This window comes from Anomaloglossus baeobatrachus, chromosome 2 (genome assembly GCF_048569485.1).
Source record: "Anomaloglossus baeobatrachus isolate aAnoBae1 chromosome 2, aAnoBae1.hap1, whole genome shotgun sequence".
Lineage (NCBI taxonomy): Eukaryota > Metazoa > Chordata > Amphibia > Anura > Aromobatidae > Anomaloglossus > Anomaloglossus baeobatrachus.
Window position 1 is genome coordinate 273,326,340 of NC_134354.1, and position 19,815 is coordinate 273,346,154.

General features: G+C 45.0%; 1 protein-coding gene across 5 annotated transcripts in view; it reads right to left on the reverse strand.

The window, feature by feature from the left end:
• The window catches only part of LOC142289837 (uncharacterized), a 228,775-nt gene that overhangs the window by 106,367 nt on the left and 102,593 nt on the right, over window positions 1-19,815 (reverse strand). For all 5 annotated transcript variants that reach the window (XM_075333771.1, XM_075333772.1, XM_075333773.1 and 2 more), the window contains one exon: window positions 1,710-1,807. In XM_075333771.1, coding sequence (XP_075189886.1) covers window positions 1,710-1,807 — 98 coding nt within the window. The remainder of the gene's footprint in view (window positions 1-1,709; window positions 1,808-19,815) is intronic.

Here is a 19,815-nt window from a genome sequence, read left to right on the forward strand (position 1 = left end):
TGTATCCATTGTATCTATAAGAAAAAAAAAGCCTATACCCCTATGGGTCAAGGTTGTAGCTACCCAAGTTTATTCTGTACTTGCACTTTTTTCTAAAGAGAAAAAGACTGCTAATAACTGCTAAAAGGGCAAAGAATTTGCAAAACCTCATAGTAAAGAGCCAGTACAAAAATCTAACAATGCATCAATTCCACCTGGTTTCTTCCCATGTGGTCTTTGCAAGGCCGGCAGCAACTTGATCAAATGTAAGGAATTTACAAATGCTGATGGGACTCGAACTTACAAAATTCCTCATGACATGTGCCTCTAAAGGTGTGCTGTACCATGTTACATGCCCGTGCGGTAAGCTCTATATCGCAATGACTACATGCAAGATGAAGATCAGGTTTAGAGAACATAGCTACATAGGTTGAAAAAAGACCTAGGTCCATCTGGTTCAACCTTCCTCCACCAATTCTACATTTTGTCCCTAATGCCTGCTTTACACCTTACAGTATAACATACGATATCGTATGCGATGTGACATACCCCCATCGTATGTGCGGCACGTTCAATTTGTTGACCGTGTCGCACAAACGATTATTTGCCGTCACACGTACTTACCCGTCCTTACGACCTCGATGTGGGCGGCGAACATCCACTTCCTGGAGTGGGAGGGACATTCGGCGTCACAGCGACGTCATACGGTAGCCGGCAAATAGAAGCGGAGGGGCGGAGATGAGCGGGACGTAAACATCCCGGCCACCTCCTTCTTTCCGCATTGCCGGCGGGACACAGGTAAGATCTGTTCATCGTTCCAGGGGTGTCACACACTGCGATGTGTGCTGCCTCGGGAACATTGAACAACCCGACGTGCAATTTTAAGGAAATGAACGACGTGTATGTGATGAATGGTTTTACGTTCAATCGCAATAGCACGTAGCAGTCACACGCTACAACACCACTAACGATGCCGGATGTGCGTCACTTACGACGTGACCCCGCCGACACATCGTTAGATTTGTTGTAGCGTGTAAAGCCCGCTTTAGTCCATACGCTGTCTGGTTTTGACGCGTATTTTCAGAAATCTGCAGCAAAATCTGCATGTCCATTGTGAAGCCAGCAAAGTATGAGAATTCAGAAGTGCTGTGCCGATGTTGCTTATTTTGTGCAGATTTGGTGCAGAAAAAAAGAAATCTGCACCAAATACACAAGGGAAAAATACTGAACGTGGGCACAGCACTTCTGAATTCTCATAGACTTTGCTGGCTTCACAATGGACATGCAGACTTTGCTGCAGATTTCTAAATATATGCGTCAAAATCCGCAGTGTGGGCACAGGGCCTTGGGAAATAACTTTTTTTTTTTTTTTTTAAGAAAAATCTGCACTCTCTGGCAGAATACTGCAGCCGCGGCAAAAAACACGGTAATAACACACCTGTGATTTTTTCCGCGGGTTGGTGCCTGCGGTTTTTACCATTATCGATGACAAAAACCGCAGGTACCTGTGGAAAAGAAGTGACATGCTTATTCTTGTAGGTAAAAAAAAATGCATTTATGCATTTTTTTCCCCATATGTTTTGCTGGGGAAGGACTGCAGAAAGGTTATAAACATTTTCTGCAGCATTTCTGCAGCAAAAACCGCGGCAAAAAACGCAGTGTGCGCACAGGGCCTAACACTTGTTTTTATTATTTTTTTCTTTAGTATTCTCATATCCTAATGTACTAACCTTGGTTGATGATTGAGTTTGATGCTGAGTGATTTGGTGGTCTTCTGGTGACAGCCGGTATCTGGATTTTCGGACGCGGCTTGTTTGTCCCCCCGCCCCTGGAACAAGAACAACAGACAAATACTTTTGTAAAGAAATGTTTTATATTTAAATTGTATTGGGCTCGTCTACATTTATTTATATCTATCTTTTACTATTATATACTGTTAACAATAATGGCTCTTATACTATATTGTGCCCCCAAAAAGTGTGTGTATATATGTGTATTTGAATATATATGTATTCTGGCGAATACACATTTTTATGTGCACGTCTATATTTATAATATATCCATATTTATATCAATTGTCATTTTCGTGTATAGTGTGTGGGGGAGAGGGTATCTGTAATTATACATACACTAATATGTATTTATTTTTCTATCTATCCATATTTATTCTTATTTTTTTATATTAAGCTATTCACTTTTTAGTGCATACATTCACACTGTAGCTATTGTATTCAGCACTCACTTTTACACTAATTTGTAAGGCGATTGCATAGTCATTATTTCCCCTTATTGTAGAAAGATAAGTTTCACCTATAATATATGCATTTTCATTATCTCAGTTTAATATAATATGTGGCACCCCAGTGGTCCGGTTGCCACAGTAGTGTTGCCCTCCTCACAGGGGGTGATGCTATGCCTGGAAGCAAGAAGGGGGTCTTCCATGCTAGGTAGCACCAGCAGTCAACACTTAACTCCAAACCAGAAGGGGGAGCTAAAAAAACATGTTTAAGGGGAGCTTCCCTGTGAATTCTATCCTGGGGGAGGAGTTAGTAACACACACACACACACAAGAACAGAGGCAGGGGAGAATCAAGCAGACAGTTTCTTGAGAAGAAAAAACAAATAATCGCAGCATGCTCTACTTTATTTAAAATCTTTATGTGTACAAAAAAAAAAACACACACAGTTCCCAAGTGACATCCAATTTTTATGGATGCATTTTTATTATATACATCAGAAACTGTAAAAGATCATGTACTTTTTAATGTAGTTGTACGAAAACGGATCACACATGGACGTCACACTGATGAAAATATGATCTACGTTGAAAAAAAAAATTGTCCATGTTTTCTAAAACACGATTGAGCTTTCATGTGCTTGCCTGTAGCTGCTCTTTAACACATATTTCTCCACATTTAACAATGTTGAAAAAAGAGGGCAACTCCTTACCCCTTAAAGAGGTGTTTCACTACTCTGCAATAGTGGCCACATCTCTGTAAAACGGATAGGGAAGGCTTTTTCTAAATACCTTGTTTAGCCAATTCTGCTGTGAGTGGTGCTATCACGGTCCACTCATCTTTATGAAGTGACCCCCGGGCTCTGTGACCTCTTGGATCCGGTGAGGTTACGTCAAGTTCCAGTTGACCTGACATCACCAAGCCCGGCCCCAGTCTCCCTGAGTGACTGGGGGCGGTGGGCAGAGTCGCTCGTCACAGCCCAGCATCGCTCCTGCTTGGGCGTTCTGCAGTGAAGGAGAGTGCGCGCAAGATGCTGGGCTATGACGCTGGGCTGTGATGAGCGGTGAAACGCCACGCACAACCCAGTCACTCAGGAAGACTAGGGCCTGCCTCGCTGGTGTCAGGTCAACTAGAAATTGACATGACATCACCGGATCCCAGAGGTCACAGAGCCCGGGAAGGGGGGGGGGGGGGGGGGGGGAGTGTTGAGTGGTCACTTCATGGGGATGTGCAGACCGCAATAGCACCGATCATAGGCATAATTAGCTGAACAAAGTATTTAAAAAAAGCCTTCCCTATCAGTTTTACAGAGATGTGGCTACTAATGCAGAGTAGTGAACCACCCCTTTAAGGACTAAGCCACTTTTGGCTTTCATGACCAAGCCTCATTTTTCAAATCTGATGTGTCACTTTAGGATTGTCCTGCTGCAAAAAACAGTCCTCAGAGTTGGGGAACATTGCCTGAGCAGAAGGAAGCAACTGTTTTTCCAGGATAACCTTGTATGCTCCTTGATTCATACGTCCTTCGCAAACTTCAATCTGACCAATTTCTACAGTAAGGTAATCTTCTCTGATGAGTCTAATTTTCAGGTTTGCCCAACACCTGGTCGTCTAATGGCTAAACGTAGACCTGGAGAGGCGTACAAGCCACAACGTCTTGTACCCACTGTGAAATTTGGTGGAGGATCGGTGATGATCTGGGGATGCTTCAGCAATGCTGGAATTGAGCAGATTAAACTTTGCGAAGGACGTATGAATCATGCCGCATACAAGGTTATCCTGGAAAAAGTTGCTTCCTTCTGCTCAGGCAATGTTCCCCAACTCTGAGGACTGGTTTTACCAGCAGGAAAATGAGCCATGCCACACTGCTAGGTCAATCAATGTGTGGATGAAGTACCACCCCATCAAAACCCTGTCATGGCCAGCCCAATCTCCAGACCTGAACCCCATTGAAAACCTCTGGAATGTAATCAAGAGGAAGATGGATAGTCACAAGCCATCAAACAAAGAAGAACTGCTTACATTTTTGCACCAGGAGTGGCATAAGGTCACCCAAAAGCAGTGTGAAAGACTGGTGGAAAGCATGGCAAGACGCATGAAAGCTGTGATTAAAAATCATAGTTATTCCACAAAATATTGATTTCTAATCTCTTCCTGACATTATTAGTATTGTTGTTTCTAAATGATTATGAACTTGTTTTCTTTGCATTATTTGAGCTCTTAAAGAAATGCATTGTTTTGTTATTTTGACCATTTCTGAGTTTCAAAAAATAAATACAAAATGTATTGCTTAGAAATTCGGAGACATGGCAATAGTTTATAGAATAAAATAACAATTTACATTTCACTCCAAAATATATCTATAAAGAGAAAAATCAGAAAAACTGACAATTTTGCAGTGGTCCCTTAATTTTTGCCAGCGCTGTATATACCAGGATGAGGGACATATATACCAGGGTGGGGGGCATTGCTACGTAATGAAGGGGGACGGGGAGCAAAATATGTTTTTATAGGATTTAGAAAGCTACAAGGGCCTGTATATCTGACATCAACATGCAGGGAGGTGGGAATTTGGGGAGCCAGATCCAAATCTTACATCAATGTCCATTGGCTCTAGTAATGCCACTGGTGTGGGGGGCACTTATACATTGTAGGGGGACATGATACAGTGTGGGGAGGCTGTTATATACTGTGGGTCTACTTTGGGGGCTCTCATACAGTGCAAGGGGCTACTATTGAAGCCATTATACAATCTGTAGGTTATTGTGTGTTGGCTACTGTGGTGTCTATTCTACACTGTGTGGACAATTATTTTGGGGGAGCTGTGGATACATCATACTATGTATACGGGAGGTGTAGAGGTGTCAGTGTGTATAGGCGAGCAATGGAAACTTTACACTGTGTATAGGGGTGCAGCAGGGGCTTCGTACTGTATGTAGACGAGCTGTAATTGGGGGGGGGCATTATTAAATGTTAAGTTGACACTTAAAAAGCCATTATTGCTATAGGGGCAATCAGGGTACTGTGACCATGAAAGGCACACTGGGGGCATTATTACTTTCTAGGACTAAAATGTGGACACTTTTCTAGGGCATTACACAGTGCATTAATACAGTCATATGAAAAAGTTTGGGCACCCCTATTAATGTTAACCTTTTTTCTTTATAACAAATTGGGTTTTTGCAACAGCTATTTCAGTTTCATATATCTAATAACTGATGGACTGAATAATATTTCTGGATTGAAATTAGGTTTATTGTACTAACAGAAAATGTGCAATCCGCATTTAAACAAAATTTGACCGGTGCAAAAGTATGGGCACCTCAACATAAGAGTGACATTAATATTTTGTAGATCCTCCTTTTGCAAAAATAACAGCCTCTAGTCGCTTCCTGTAGCTTTTAATGAGTTCCTGGATCCTGGATGAAGGTATATTTGACCATTCCTGTTTACAAAACAATTCCAGTTCAGTTAAGTTTGATGGTCGCCGAGCAGGGACAGCACGCTTCAAATCATCCCACAGATGTTCAATGATATTCAGGTCTGGGGACTGGGATGGCCATTCCAGAACATTGTAATTGTTCCTCTGCATGAATGCCTGAGTAGATTTGGAGCGGTGCTTTGGATCATTGTCTTGCTGAAATATCCATCCCCTGCATAACTTCAACTTCGTCACTGATTCTTGCACATTATTGTCAAGAATCTGCTGATACTGAGTTGAATCCATGCGACCCTCAACTTTAACAAGATTCCCGGTGCCGGCATTGGCCACACAGCCCCAAAACATGATGGAACCTCTCCCAATTTTACTGTGGGTAGCAAGTGCTTTTCTTGGAATGCCGTGTTTTTTTGCCTCCATGCATAACGCCTTTTTGTATAACCAAACAAACTCAATCTTTGTTTCATCAGTCCACAAGACCTTCTTCCAAAATGTAACTGGCTTGTCCAAATGTGCTTCTGCATACCTCAGACAACTCTGTTTGTGGCGTGCTTGCAGAAACGGCTTCTTTTGCATCACTCTCCTATACAGCTTCTCCTTGTGCAAAGTGTGCTGCATTGTTGACCGATGCACATTGACACCATCTGCAGCAAGATGAAGCTGCAGGTCTTTGGAGGTGGTCTGTGGATTGTCCCTGACTGTTCGCACCATTCTTCTTCTGTGCCTTTCTGATATTTTTCTTGGCCTGCTACTTCTGGGCTTAACAAGAACTGTACCTGTGTTCTTCCATTTCCTTACTATGTTCCTCACAGTGGAAACTGACAGTTTAAATCTCTGAGACAACTTTTTGTATCCTTCCCCTGAACAACTATGTTGAATAATCTTTGTTTTCAGATCATTTGAGAGTTGTTTTGAGGAGCCCATGATGCCACTCTTCATAGGAGATTCAAATAGGAGAACAACTTGCAAGTGGCCACCTTAAATACCTTTTCTCATGATTGGATACGCCTGCCTATGAAGTTCAAAGCTCAATGAGGTTACAAAACCAATTTAGTGCTTTAGTAAGTCAGTAAAAAGTAGTTAGGAGTGTTCAAATCAAGAAATTGATAAGGGTGCCCATACTTTTGCACCGGTCAAATTTTGTTTAAATGTGGATTGCACACTTTCTGTTAGTACAATAAACCTCATTTCAATCCAGAAATATTACTCAGTCCATTAGTTATTAGATATATGAAATTGAAATAGGTGTTGCAAAAACAAAATTTGTAATAAAGAAAAAAGGGTAACATTAATAGGGGTGCCCAAACTTTTTCATATGGACTGTATTTTTTTAGAGGACAGTTTTACCATCTAGAGGGCACAAGGGAGGCATTATTTCCATGTAAGGAGCACAGTGGTGGCATTACTATGTGGGGCAATTAAGGAAAAGTTTTTTTGTGCCACAGAGCAGGTACAGTAGTACGGACACATACAGCAGCAGCAGTGGCTCAGTATTGGGGTATCAGCAGGGTGAGGAGTTTTTGCAGGTTGGGAATAGATGAGGATGGTGCTGGAAATGTGTGGAGTCAGATATGTCTTTGTTATAATCATTGCTGGAAGAAGTTGTCATGTTGGTCTGGGCCAGATGGAAAAGACAGGAAAAGTGAACGACTCCACCGGAAATAACATCAGCCATAAGTCACCATCTATAACCGTACTGTAATCTCTTGTATGCCTTGCAAGACTGATATCTACCACTATATAGTCACGATACAGCGGTAATATCTGTCATCTGCTGAGGTTCCCCTATACCCACGATTAGTCTGCACCACTATAGTTATCATGGTTACCTGGCTTAGGCGCCCACTCAGATGTGTGCCCCCCCCCCCGAGCTGAACCCCTAGCCACCCATCTGGAGTTTCCGTCTAAATCTCTGAAAAACATGATTCAAACAAAACCCAGATGGAAGATTCACTATAATGAAGCAACTACTGTTCACTCCAGTTCTGTGCAGCACTGAAAGGTTGGACATTGCTGAGGATAGACAGCGGCCAGAGTAACTCTGCCTGCCTTATTATAGTGAATGGTTCAATCGGGGATTTCATCTGAATCCTGTATTTCAGAGATTTAATGGAAACTGCAATTTAACTGCAAACGAGATGGAGGAAAGTTTGACATGCCCAATGGAATAGGTCACCACACATCCACGGAGTGCAACGATATGGAATCCGCCAGGTGGATTATAACTGGAATAGAAGGATAAGATATCAGCACATCCAACGTAAAATGATTTGTTTTATTCTTTCTATTTTTCTCTCTCACCAATGTGTTCAGTCACACAGTTCATTGCAATTACAATGACATTAAATAAGACTTGCTCTATGTCGTTGTTGAAATATTATTAATGGTACTTTATATATGAGATACTTTATGCTTTATGCTTTATATCACAATCCCTTCCCCCTTCTTTTTGTGCAATCCTACTTTTTTGTTTTTAGTGTGTGATTTTAATCATGTGTTACTTATTGTTTCTAACTCTATTGTTGATCTTTGCCTATAAATGTCTAGAGCTAGCTAAAAATGTTAGCCTATGATTAAGGACGCTCTTTTGCGTCAGAAACGCGCCAGGGTCTTCTAAATATGGATGGACTTTTTTAATACTATGTGACAATAAAGAAAGAAATCATTTTATGTTGGATGTGCCGATATCTTTTCCTTCTATGCAATTTAACTGCTCATCTTAGAGCAAACGATAAAGGTGAACTGATCCAAAATGTTATGTTCCCCAAAATGACACCAATTAAAGCTTCAACGCAACCCATAAAAAAAAACAAGTCCCCACTCAGGTCCATCATCTGTTACCTGAAATATAGGGAATTTCTCCATTATTGTTAACACAAAATCTCTGGAAAGAAACATGGCTCCATCCAAAGGAAATCCAGTAAAATGTGTGCTCCTAAATCCAAAAGCCCCCTTCCTGTTGAGCACCACAATGTTCCTAAACTGCAATTTTTAAGGAGGTATATCGTCAGAGGTACAAGCTGTGCACAATGTACTTGGCACTACAATGTACTGGGCACTACAATGGCATATTTGCAATTTTCACTCTACAGCATCCAATGTGTGCTTAGTTTCTGGATAACACCCATGGGAGTCAAAATCATCACCACATCCATAGATGAATTCCCAGTGGGTTATAATTTTAAAAAGAAAGCCACCCGAGGGAGGTTTCTGCTGTTCTGGCACTTAGGGCTTCTATATATGAATGCAGTGTAGCCAAAAAGCATATTCCTCTTATAGAAATTCCACACACGTGTGCACCACCAAACTGAATAGCAGTAATTAGGGAAAGGAGAAGGGATGAGGTGTGTGGATAAAATGTAACTTATTAGTTACATAATAAAATAAAAATTGTATTTATAAAATAGTCCCAACGTTTGTAATCTAATTGATTGGAGTGGACTTATACCCCATTTTAAGCCCTGATGTAAATTATTGCTAACCAGTAGTTGTATGATACTTATATAACTTTCTTAAAGGGTATTGCCACTATCAGTGCTTCTGTTATAATGCTATCACTGATAGAGTACTATACCATGGTCAGATGTATGGATGCATTGCTATTATATCGTATACTACTAACTGCTACATACCAGTAGTAGGGAATAAGCACTGATAGATTGTGATATGCATGCCCATACTTTCCACTGCATTAATTATCAAAGACCACTTATTTGTACTGCAATCTCCTCCAATCTAAGAATAATCAGGACAAATAGCCCTCCCAACGCGTGTTTCGACAGGTGTACTGTCTCCTTCTAGGGGCGAGGGCCACTAGCAAACAAGATCTTTTATATTATCTGTGTTACGTCACCACCGGAGTCCGCTCCAGCGACTTCTGCTCCGATCGCCAGGCGACGCCGTGTTCCTGCCGTGGATGGTGCTGGTGATGGGAGAGGAGTCGATGCCAGCGGCACCGGTGGGCGTAGGCTCCGATCATCCACTGGGCTGGGTTATCTTGGGATCTGCAGTACCACTGGTTGTCTGTAGGTGGCGTGTGTCGTCCAGCTGAAGTTGCCAGTGTTCAGCTACAGCCAATGGGAGGACACCACACTCTTCTTAGTTCCCCTCCTGTCTGCTGACCTCTGCCAGAGATAGTTCTGATTTCCTGGCTCCTGGTCCACCCTATTCTGTTTTGTGATTCCTGTGTGCTGACTTCTGACTACCCTTCCACCTGCTGTTTTTGTACCTCGCTGCCCAAACCGGATTTGACCTCTGCTACGTTTTCTGATTCCGTCCTTGCCTGCCGACTCTGTCCCTGTTCTGCTATTCCTGGTTTGACCCTGCCTGACGACTACTCTCATCGGACTGCAGCCTTCCACAGGTAGTGATCTCCAGGGCCCTGTGTAATTCCAAATCCCTGTATTGGGGTTAAAGGGTTTCAGGGTTCTGGGGGTCCTGTTTGGTGAGTGGCTTCCCTCTAGCCTGTCCATTACATCCCATCTGAGTCTGTTGATCCAGGCAGGCATTACAATCTGTCAAGAATGACAGAAGAACCTGCCAATCATAGCAGGGTACAGATTAACTATTGACATTCCTGACTGCATCAATATCAGTATAGTGTGAAGTAAAACCATTGATGTTTAATTATTTGACTTCATATAGATCAGTAATTAAGGATTGGCTCCACAAAATGTCACTTGAGTACAAAGTATTCTTAAAATATTAATATATCATATAATGTTTTATTAAGTCATAAGATTGTGGTGCAGTCTCAGTAATAGAGCTTTTTTAATTTTTATACAGGTAGAATAAAGAGAAATTAACCATTTTACAGTATCTCAAATAAAGATGACAAATGTCTTTCTATCTAGTATTGTTTCATATATTAGTGGTCATTGATGCGGATCGGATAGAGAAAGGGAATTCAGGTAAATCATATTTTGTGCTTTAAATTTTTCTTAAGAACAGCCAAAATTGTAGTTTTTCTTAAGTCTTCTTGGGTTAACAATTCATTTTACATATCCAGCTGCTTTCTCGTTTAAGGAGCACAATATTCAGATCTCCCTCTTGAATTCCAGTTTTGACTTGGCAAATTGCCCATCCTTTTAGTTTGGTCCAGTCTAGATTGTGTTTTAGTTTAAAATGTTCAGCGATGGGGGTATGTATGATTAACCAGTTTTAGCTCATCTTTATAAGAGTGCTCATTTTTCTCATAATTTATGATAGATCTAATATGCTCCCCTATTCTTGCTTTAAGGCTTGTGATGGTCTTGCCTATATATTTAAGACCACACAGACCCACCAAACAGTAAAGCACTCCTGTCGATGACTAATGTCCTCCTGTATGGGATGTTTTTGCCAAATCTATCTAGGAGTTGTTAGAATTGAACATGCTTTACAAAGCTGGCATAGAAAACAGCCGGGGTTATTACTTTCACAGATATATTCTTATTTGTAAAATGGCTTTTAATTAAAATATTTGATATAGGGGTTGTTTTTGAGGTCAGGTTACTGGTGGTTACAGGTTACAAGTGGAGGACCGTGGGAACCTCCGGCTGTGACCGCAAAAAACCTGAGTGACGTCACTGCTCATTGCTGAGTCTCAGTCTCTGCCTGAAGTTCACAGCGAGTGGTCATGTTCTATGGCGCGCTGTGCCTTCAGTAATGTAGAAGAACTGGAATTGTCGTGGGCCATCGTGTGGATTATGGGGAGATAAGGTATGCACACCAGTGACTATGGAAGGGGAATACATGGAATAGCAGAAACTGCTGTGTGAATACTGACATGAAAAATTCAATAGCTATTTGTAAGAATGAAATGTGAAAAATGGAACCTGCATTATTGCCATGAATATATGAATAAAGAGAAATTTAGCTACTGAATTGATCAATGCAGAAGAGCCCCAACACTACGCCAAAGTATTTCTCTACGTTGGGGTCCCTAGCTTGTGTGTCCTCTCATGCAGTTAAAAAACTTACCGTGTATGGGAAGCTGAGACCCAGGCTATATATGCGTATAATGTGGATTGGCAATAGGTGTGTATGGGGAGGGTTCACAAACGAAAGACTACTAACATTAAGGAATAACGTTTGGAACTCCATTCTATGTCTGAACTGGGTGCAAAAAACCTAAAAAACATCACTATGGGGAGATAAGGTATGCACACCAGTGACTATGGAAGGGCATTGATCAATTCAGTAGCTAAATTTCTCTTTATTCATATATTCATGGCAGTAATGCAGGTTCCATTTTTCACATTTCATTCTTACAAATAGCTATTGAATTTTTCATGTCAGTATTCACACAGCAGTTTCTGCTATTCCATGTATTCCCCTTCCATAGTCACTGGTGTGCATACCTTATCTCCCCATAGTGATGTTTTTTAGGTTTTTTGCACCCAGTTCAGACATAGAATGGAGTTCCAAACGTTATTCCTTAATGTTAGTAGTCTTTCGTTTGTGAACCCTCCCCATACACAACTATTGCCAATCCACATTATACGCATATATAGCCTGGGTCTCAGCTTCCCATACACGGTAAGTTTTTTAACTGCATGAGAGGACACACACAAGCTAGGGACCCCAACGTAGAGAAATACTTTGGCGTAGTGTTGGGGCTCTTCTGCATTGATCAATTCAGTAGCTAAATTTCTCTTTATTCATATATTCATGGCAGTAATGCAGGTTCCATTTTTCACATTTCATTCTTACAAATAGCTATTGAATTTTTCATGTCAGTATTCACACAGCAGTTTCTGCTATTCCATGTATTCCCCTTCCATAGTCACTGGTGTGCATACCTTATCTCCCCATAGTGATGTTTTTTAGGTTTTTTGCACCCAGTTCAGACATAGAATGGAGTTCCAAACGTTATTCCTTAATGTTAGTAGTCTTTCGTTTGTGAACCCTCCCCATACACACCTATTGCCAATCCACATTATACGCATATATAGCCTGGGTCTCAGCTTCCCATACACGGTAAGTTTTTTAACTGCATGAGAGGACACACACAAGCTAGGGACCCCAACGTAGAGAAATACTTTGGCGTAGTGTTGGGGCTCTTCTGCATTGATCAATTCAGTAGCTAAATTTCTCTTTATTCATATATTCATGGCAGTAATGCAGGTTCCATTTTTCACATTTCATTCTTACAAATAGCTATTGAATTTTTCATGTCAGTATTCACACAGCAGTTTCTGCTATTCCATGTATTCCCCTTCCATAGTCACTGGTGTGCATACCTTATCTCCCCATAGTGATGTTTTTTAGGTTTTTTGCACCCAGTTCAGACATAGAATGGAGTTCCAAACGTTATTCCTTAATGATCGTGTGGATTATGTCTGATCTGGGGTAGTTAATAAGGGTGTTTTTGCATTTTATTTCAAATAAAGGATTTTTGCGGTGTTTGTGTTTATTTCATTTCACTGACAGATTAAGAATTATTTACTTAAATAATTAAAAAATAAAAAAGGACGTATGTGGTTCCTCTTATTGCAATACACAGCCAAGATTAGCGCACAGCTGTGGGCTGCAGCCTGTAGTCATATACTTTATCTGTGCTGGGTATCATATTATGGGGGAACACTACGCCAATGTTTTTAAGTTTATTCATTTTTACACCACGATAGAGCTATTATAGACAGGGTGTGTGACTGAAAGCAGTCAGGCGTGCGGTCACACAGACTAGGGGGCGCGTTTGACTGAAAGCAATCACAGACACCAGGACTGCCAGTGGGCGGGGGAAGCAGTGAATATGTATGAAGGTAAATGAGCGGCCCTGGAAGTACAATGAGCAGCCTCAGAAGCAGTTACAGCCATGTCGGACACTAGTAAGTATAACGCGCTTGCTCCAATTCCCCTATTCTTTCTACCACCATTTTTAAGGGCCAAATTCTGATCCCCATAGACTTAAATGGAGACCGGCGTCCGGCCAGATATCCAGGATCAGCCTGGGCCAGAACCGGATTGTTAAAAAGGAAAAAAAAAAAAAAAAAATAATCGGTTAGACCTGCCCATCCCAGTTATCTGCGAGTTATCCGCGCATCACTAAAGCTGTACACTGACTACTTTACATTGTATCTTCAGGGTTGTTCTATGCAAATATATAATAAAATATTTACAAAAATGTGAGGAGTGTATTCACTTTTGTGATATACCATATATACATACATCACGGTGTGATAAATTACAATATACCATGGATTTATGTTTTATTTATCTAAGCGAGCAACAGTCTCTTTCTGCGCTGACCCTAGAAATCTACACTTTCACATACCTGGGGCCTGTTAGGCCTGTTTGCAAATAACATGGAGTAACTCAAATGAAGGGAATTTTGTTACTTACCGTAAATTCCTTTTCTTCTAGCTCTTATTGGGAGACCCAGACGATTGGGGTATAGCTACTGCCCTCCGGAGGCCACACAAAGCACTACACTAAAAAGTGCAAGGCCCCTCCCCTTCTGGCTATACCCCCCCGTGGTATCACGGGTTCTCCAGTTTTAGTGCCAAAGCAAGAAGGAGGAAGCCAATAACTGGTTTAAACAAATTAACTCCGAATAACGTCGGAGAACTGAAAAACCGTTCAACATGAACAACATGTGTACCCGCAAACAACAAAAAAATCCCGAAGGACAACAGGGCGGGTGCTGGGTCTCCCAATAAGAGCTAGAAGAAAAGGAATTTACGGTAAGTAACAAAATTCCCTTCTTCTTCAGCGCTCTATTGGGAGACCCAGACGATTGGGACGTCCAAAAGCTGTCCCTGGGTGGGTAAAGAGATACCTCATGTTAGAGCTGCAAAACAGCCCTCCCCTACGGGGATGTCACTGCCGCCTGCAGGACTCTTCTACCTAAGCTGGCATCCGCCGAAGCATAGGTATGCACCTGATAATGTTTGGTGAAAGTGTGCAGACTCGACCAGGTAGCTGCCTGGCACACCTGTTGAGCCGAAGCCTGGTGTCGCAAAGCCCAGGACGCACCCACAGCTCTGGTTGAGTGGGCTTTCAGCCCTGAAGGAACCGGAAGCCCAGCAGAACGGTAGGCTTCCAGAATTGGTTCTTTGATCCATCGAGCCAGGGTGGCTTTAGAAGCCTGCGACCCCTTGCGCTGGCCAGCGACAAGGACAAAAAGTGCATCTGAACGGCGGATAGGCGCCGTGCGAGAAATATAGATTCTGAGTGCTCTCACCAGATCTAGCAAACGTAAGTCTTTCTCATACCGGTGAACCGGCTGAGGACAAAAGGAAGGCAAGGATATATCCTGATTAAGATGAAACGAGGATACGACCTTAGGGAGAAACTCCGGAATGGGGCGCAGCACTACCTTGTCCTGGTGGAACACCAGGAAGGGAGCCTTGGATGACAGAGCTGCCAGCTCAGACACTCGCCGAAGCGATGTGATCGCAACAAGAAACGCCACTTTCTGTGACAGGCGAGAAAAGGAAACGTCCTTTAGAGGCTCGAAGGGCGGCTTTTGCAGAGCAACTAGTACTCTGTTCAGATCCCATGGATCTAACGGCCGCTTGTACGGGGGCACAATATGACAGACCCCCTGTAGGAACGTGCGCACCTTAGGAAGACGTGCTAGACGCTTCTGAAAAAACACAGATAGTGCCGAGACTTGCCCTTTAAGGGAGCTGAGCGACAAGCCCTTTTCCAACCCCGATTGCAGGAAGGAAAGAAAGGTGGGCAATGCAAATGGCCAAGGGGATACTCTCTGTGCAGAGCACCAGGATAAGAAAATCTTCCACGTTCTGTGGTAGATCTTAGCAGACGTTGACTTCCTAGCTTGTCTCATTGTGGCTACGACTCCTTGAGATAATCCTGCGGACGCTAGGATCCAGGACTCAATGGCCACACAGTCAGGTTCAGGGCCGCAGAATTCTGATGGAAAAACGGCCCTTGGGACAGTAAGTCTGGTCGGTCTGGCAGTGACCACGGTCGACCGACCGTGAGATGCCACAGATCCGGATACCACGATCTCCTCGGCCAGTCTGGGGCGACGAGTATGACGCGGCTGCAATCGGATCTGATCTTGCGTAACACTCTGGGCAAGAGTGCCAGAGGTGGGAAGACGTATGGGAGCCGGAACTGCGACCAATCTTGAACTAATGCGTCTGCCGCCAGAGCTCTTTGATCGCGCGACCTCGCCATGAATGCCGGGACCTTGTTGTTGTGCCGGGACGCCATTAGGTCGACGTCCGGCACTCCCCATCGGCGACAGATTTCCTGAAACACGTCCGGGTGAAGGGACCACTCCCCTGCGTCCATGCCCTGGCGACTGAGGAAGTCTGCTTCCCAATTTTCTACGCCTGGGATGTGAACCGCGGATATGGTGGATGCTGTGTCCTCCACCCACATTAGAATGCGCCGGACTTCTTGGAATGCTTGCCGACTGCGCGTCCCTCCTTGGTGGTTGATGTATGCCACCGCTGTGGAGTTGTCCGACTGGATTCGGATCTGCTTTCCTTCCAGCCACTGTTGGAAGGCCAGTAGGGCAAGATACACTGCCCTGATTTCCAGAACATTGATCTGAAGGGTGGACTCCTGCGGAGTCCACGTCCCCTGGGCCCTGTGGTGGAGAAACACTGCTCCCCACCCTGACAGACTCGCATCTGTCGTGACCACTGCCCAGGATGGGGGCAGGAAGGATCTTCCCTGAGACAATGAGGTGGGAAGGAGCCACCATTGTAGAGAGTCCTTGGCCGTCTGGGAAAGAGAGACTTTCCTGTCCAGGGACGTTGACTTCCCGTCCCATTGGCGGAGAATGTCCCATTGAAGTGGGCGCAGATGAAACTGCGCAAAGGGAACTGCTTCCATGGCTGCCACCATCTTCCCGAGGAAGTGCATGAGGCGCCGTAAGGGGTGCGACTGGCCTTGAAGGAGGGATTGCACCCCTGTCTGTAGGGACCGCTGCTTGTTCAGCGGAAGCTTCACTCTCGCTGCTCGAGTATGAAACTCCATGCCAAGATACGTTAGCGACTGTGACGGTGACAGATTCGACTTTGGAAAGTTGATGATCCATCCGAACGTCTGTAGAGTCTCCAGCGTAGCATGTAGACTGAGTTGGCATGCCTCTTGAGAGGGTGCCTTGACAAGTAGATCGTCTAGGTAAGGGATCACCGAGTGTCCCTGAGAGTGCAAGACTGCTACCACCGCCGCCATGACCTTGGTGAAGACCCGGGGGGCTGTCGCCAGACCGAATGGCAGAGCTACGAACTGAAGATGGTCGTTTCCTATCACAAAACGTAGAAAACGTTGATGTTCTGTAGCAATTGGCACGTGGAGATAAGCATCTTTGATGTCTATTGAGGCAAGGAAGTCTCCTTGAGACATTGAGGCAACGACAGAGCGGAGGGTTTCCATCCGGAACCGTCTGGCGTGCACATGTTTGTTGAGCAGCTTTAGATCCAGAACAGGACGGAACGAGCCGTCCTTTTTTGGAACCACAAAGAGATTGGAGTAAAACCCTCGCCCTTGTTCCTGAGGCGGTACAGGAACCACTACTCCTTCCGCTCTTAGGGAGTCCACCGCCTGCAGCAGGGCATCTGCTCGGTCTGGATGTGGGGAGGTTCTGAAGAACCGAGCTGGAGGACGAGAACTGAACTCGATTCTGTACCCGCGAGACAAAATGTCTGTCACCCACCGGTCTTTGACCTGTGACATCCAAATGTCGGAAAAGCGGGAGAGCCTGCCCCCGACCGGAGATGCGGAGGAGGGGGGCTGGAAGTCATGAGGTAGCCGCTTTGGAAGCGGTTCCTCCATTTGCTTTCTTGGGGCGTGCGTGAGCCCGCCAGGAATCTGAGACTCTTTGCGTCCTCTGAGTCCCTTTGGACGAGGAGAATTGTGTCTTGCCCGAACCTCGAAAGGACTGAAACCTCTGCTGCCATTTTTTCTGCTGAGGTTTGCTTGATCTGGGCTGGGGTAAGGAAGAGTCTTTACCCTTGGACTGTTTAATGATGTCAGCCAATGGCTCGCCAAACAGTCTATCTCTAGATAAAGGCAAGCTGGTTAAACATTTTTTGGAACCAGCATCTGCTTTCCAGTCCTTTAACCACAAGGCTCTGCGCAAAACTACCGAATTGGCGGACGCCATTGAGGTGCGGCTGGTAGATTCTAGGACCGCATTGATAGCGTAAGACGCAAACGCAGACATCTGCGAGGTAAGGGACGCCACTTGCGGCACCGCTGGATGTATGATAGCATCCACTTTTGCTAAACCAGCTGAAATAGCTTGGAGTGCCCATACGGCTGCGAATGCTGGAGCAAACGACGCGCCGATAGCTTCATAGACAGATTTTAACCAAAGGTCCATCTGTCTGTCATTGGCATCCTTAAGTGAAACGCCATCCTCCACTGCAACTATGGATCTAGCTGCAAGTTTGGAAATCGGGGGGTCTACTTTTGGACACTGGGTCCAGCGCTTGACCACATCAGGGGGGAAAGGAAAACGTGTATCCTTAGAACGTTTAGAGAAACGCCTTTCTGGATGAGCGTCGTGTTTCTGGATTGACTCTCTGAAGTCAGAGTGATCCAAGAAAGCACTCAATTTACGCTTGGGATAGAGGAAACGAAACTTCTCCTGCTCTGCAGCTGCCTCCTCTGCAGAAGGAGCTGGGGGAGAAATATCCAACAGTCTATTGATGGCTGAGATAAGCTCGTTTACCATGGCGTCCCCATCCGGGGTATCCAGATTGAGAGGGGTTCCAGGATAAGACTCCTGATCACTCTCTTCAGACGCATCACAGGGCGACTGATTGCGCTGAGACCCTGAGCAGTGTGATGACGTTGAGGGTCTTTCCCAGCGAGCTCGCTTAGGGTGGCTAGGGCTATCATCTGAGTCATAATACTCAGCCTGGGAAGCCGGGGACCCCCTTGCAGTCTGGATTAATTCCAACTGAGGGGGATTAGAGGACAGAGACCTCGCCGTGTCCATAGACTGAGCCCCAGTCATGGATTGCAAAGTTTCAAGGATTTTTGCCATAGTCACAGACATTCCATCAGCAAAAACTGCAAAGTCTGTCCCTGACACCGGGGCAGGACTTACAAGCGTCTCAGCCTGGGTCACTACCCCTCCGGACTCCGGCTGGCGAAGCAGCACCGGATCTGAGCATTGCACACAATGGGGGTCTTTGGAACCTGCTGGTAGAGCAGCCCCACATGCAGCACACGCAGTGTACACAGCCCTAGCCTTGGCAGCCTTGCGTTTTGTGGATGACATGTTGCTGCCTCCTCAGAGCGATCTGGGGTATCCAGCCAGGAAGCGACCTCACAGTGCAAGAAATAAATAAATATATATATCTGGTGACACAGTACACCAATGCACACTGAGGCACTAGAGGGGCCAGCTGAAATGCCGCTTACCGCCCGCTTAAGAGCGGGTGTGTGGTCTCCAAAAGCCCCCTAGTCCAGGTCTCCCAGAGCCTTGCGTCCTTCCTCTAGCCAGACTGCATGTAATGGCTGCCGGCGTCCTGGGAGAGGAGGGGGGGCGGGCCCTGGGCGTTCCTGACTAAGAGCGGGAAGCCTGCTTCCCTCTGTGCCTAGTGAGAGGGCTGGAGCATGTAAATCAGGCTCCAGCCCTCGTCGCTGCTGCGAAACAGCGTCTCTCCCCTACCCTGATTGACAGGGTGGGGGCGGGAACGAAGCGGAGCTAGGCCGCAAAAGCCGGGGACTGGATTTATAAACGCCGCCGCCGTAAAAGCGCGGTCGGCGTGTCCCCGGCGCACTACAAGTCACAGCAGCGCCGCCGGTCCAGTGGGGGTCGGCGCTGCGTTCCCACAACACAAAAGTCCCCCAGTAAACTGCAGGAACACCAACTCAATCGTTACGGTCCCCGGCGCACTACAACACCCAGCCAGCCCGGAGTGTGTCTGTGCCTGCCGGGGACACAGAGTACCTGTATGATGCAGGGCCTTGTCCCTGATTGTACTCCTGCTCCGTATCCATCAGGTGCTATGGGTCTGTGGATGGAGCCCGGCGTCAGAGCTTAGAGGCCGGCAGGATCCCACTTCCACAGAGCCCTACAAGGGGATGTGGAAGGAAAACAGCATGTGGGGCTCTAGCCCCTGTACCAGCAATAGGTACCTCAACCTTACAACACCATCCACGGGTGAGAAGGGAGCATGCTGGGGGCCCTATATGGGCCCTCTTTTCTTCCATCCGAAATAGTCAGCAGCTACTGCT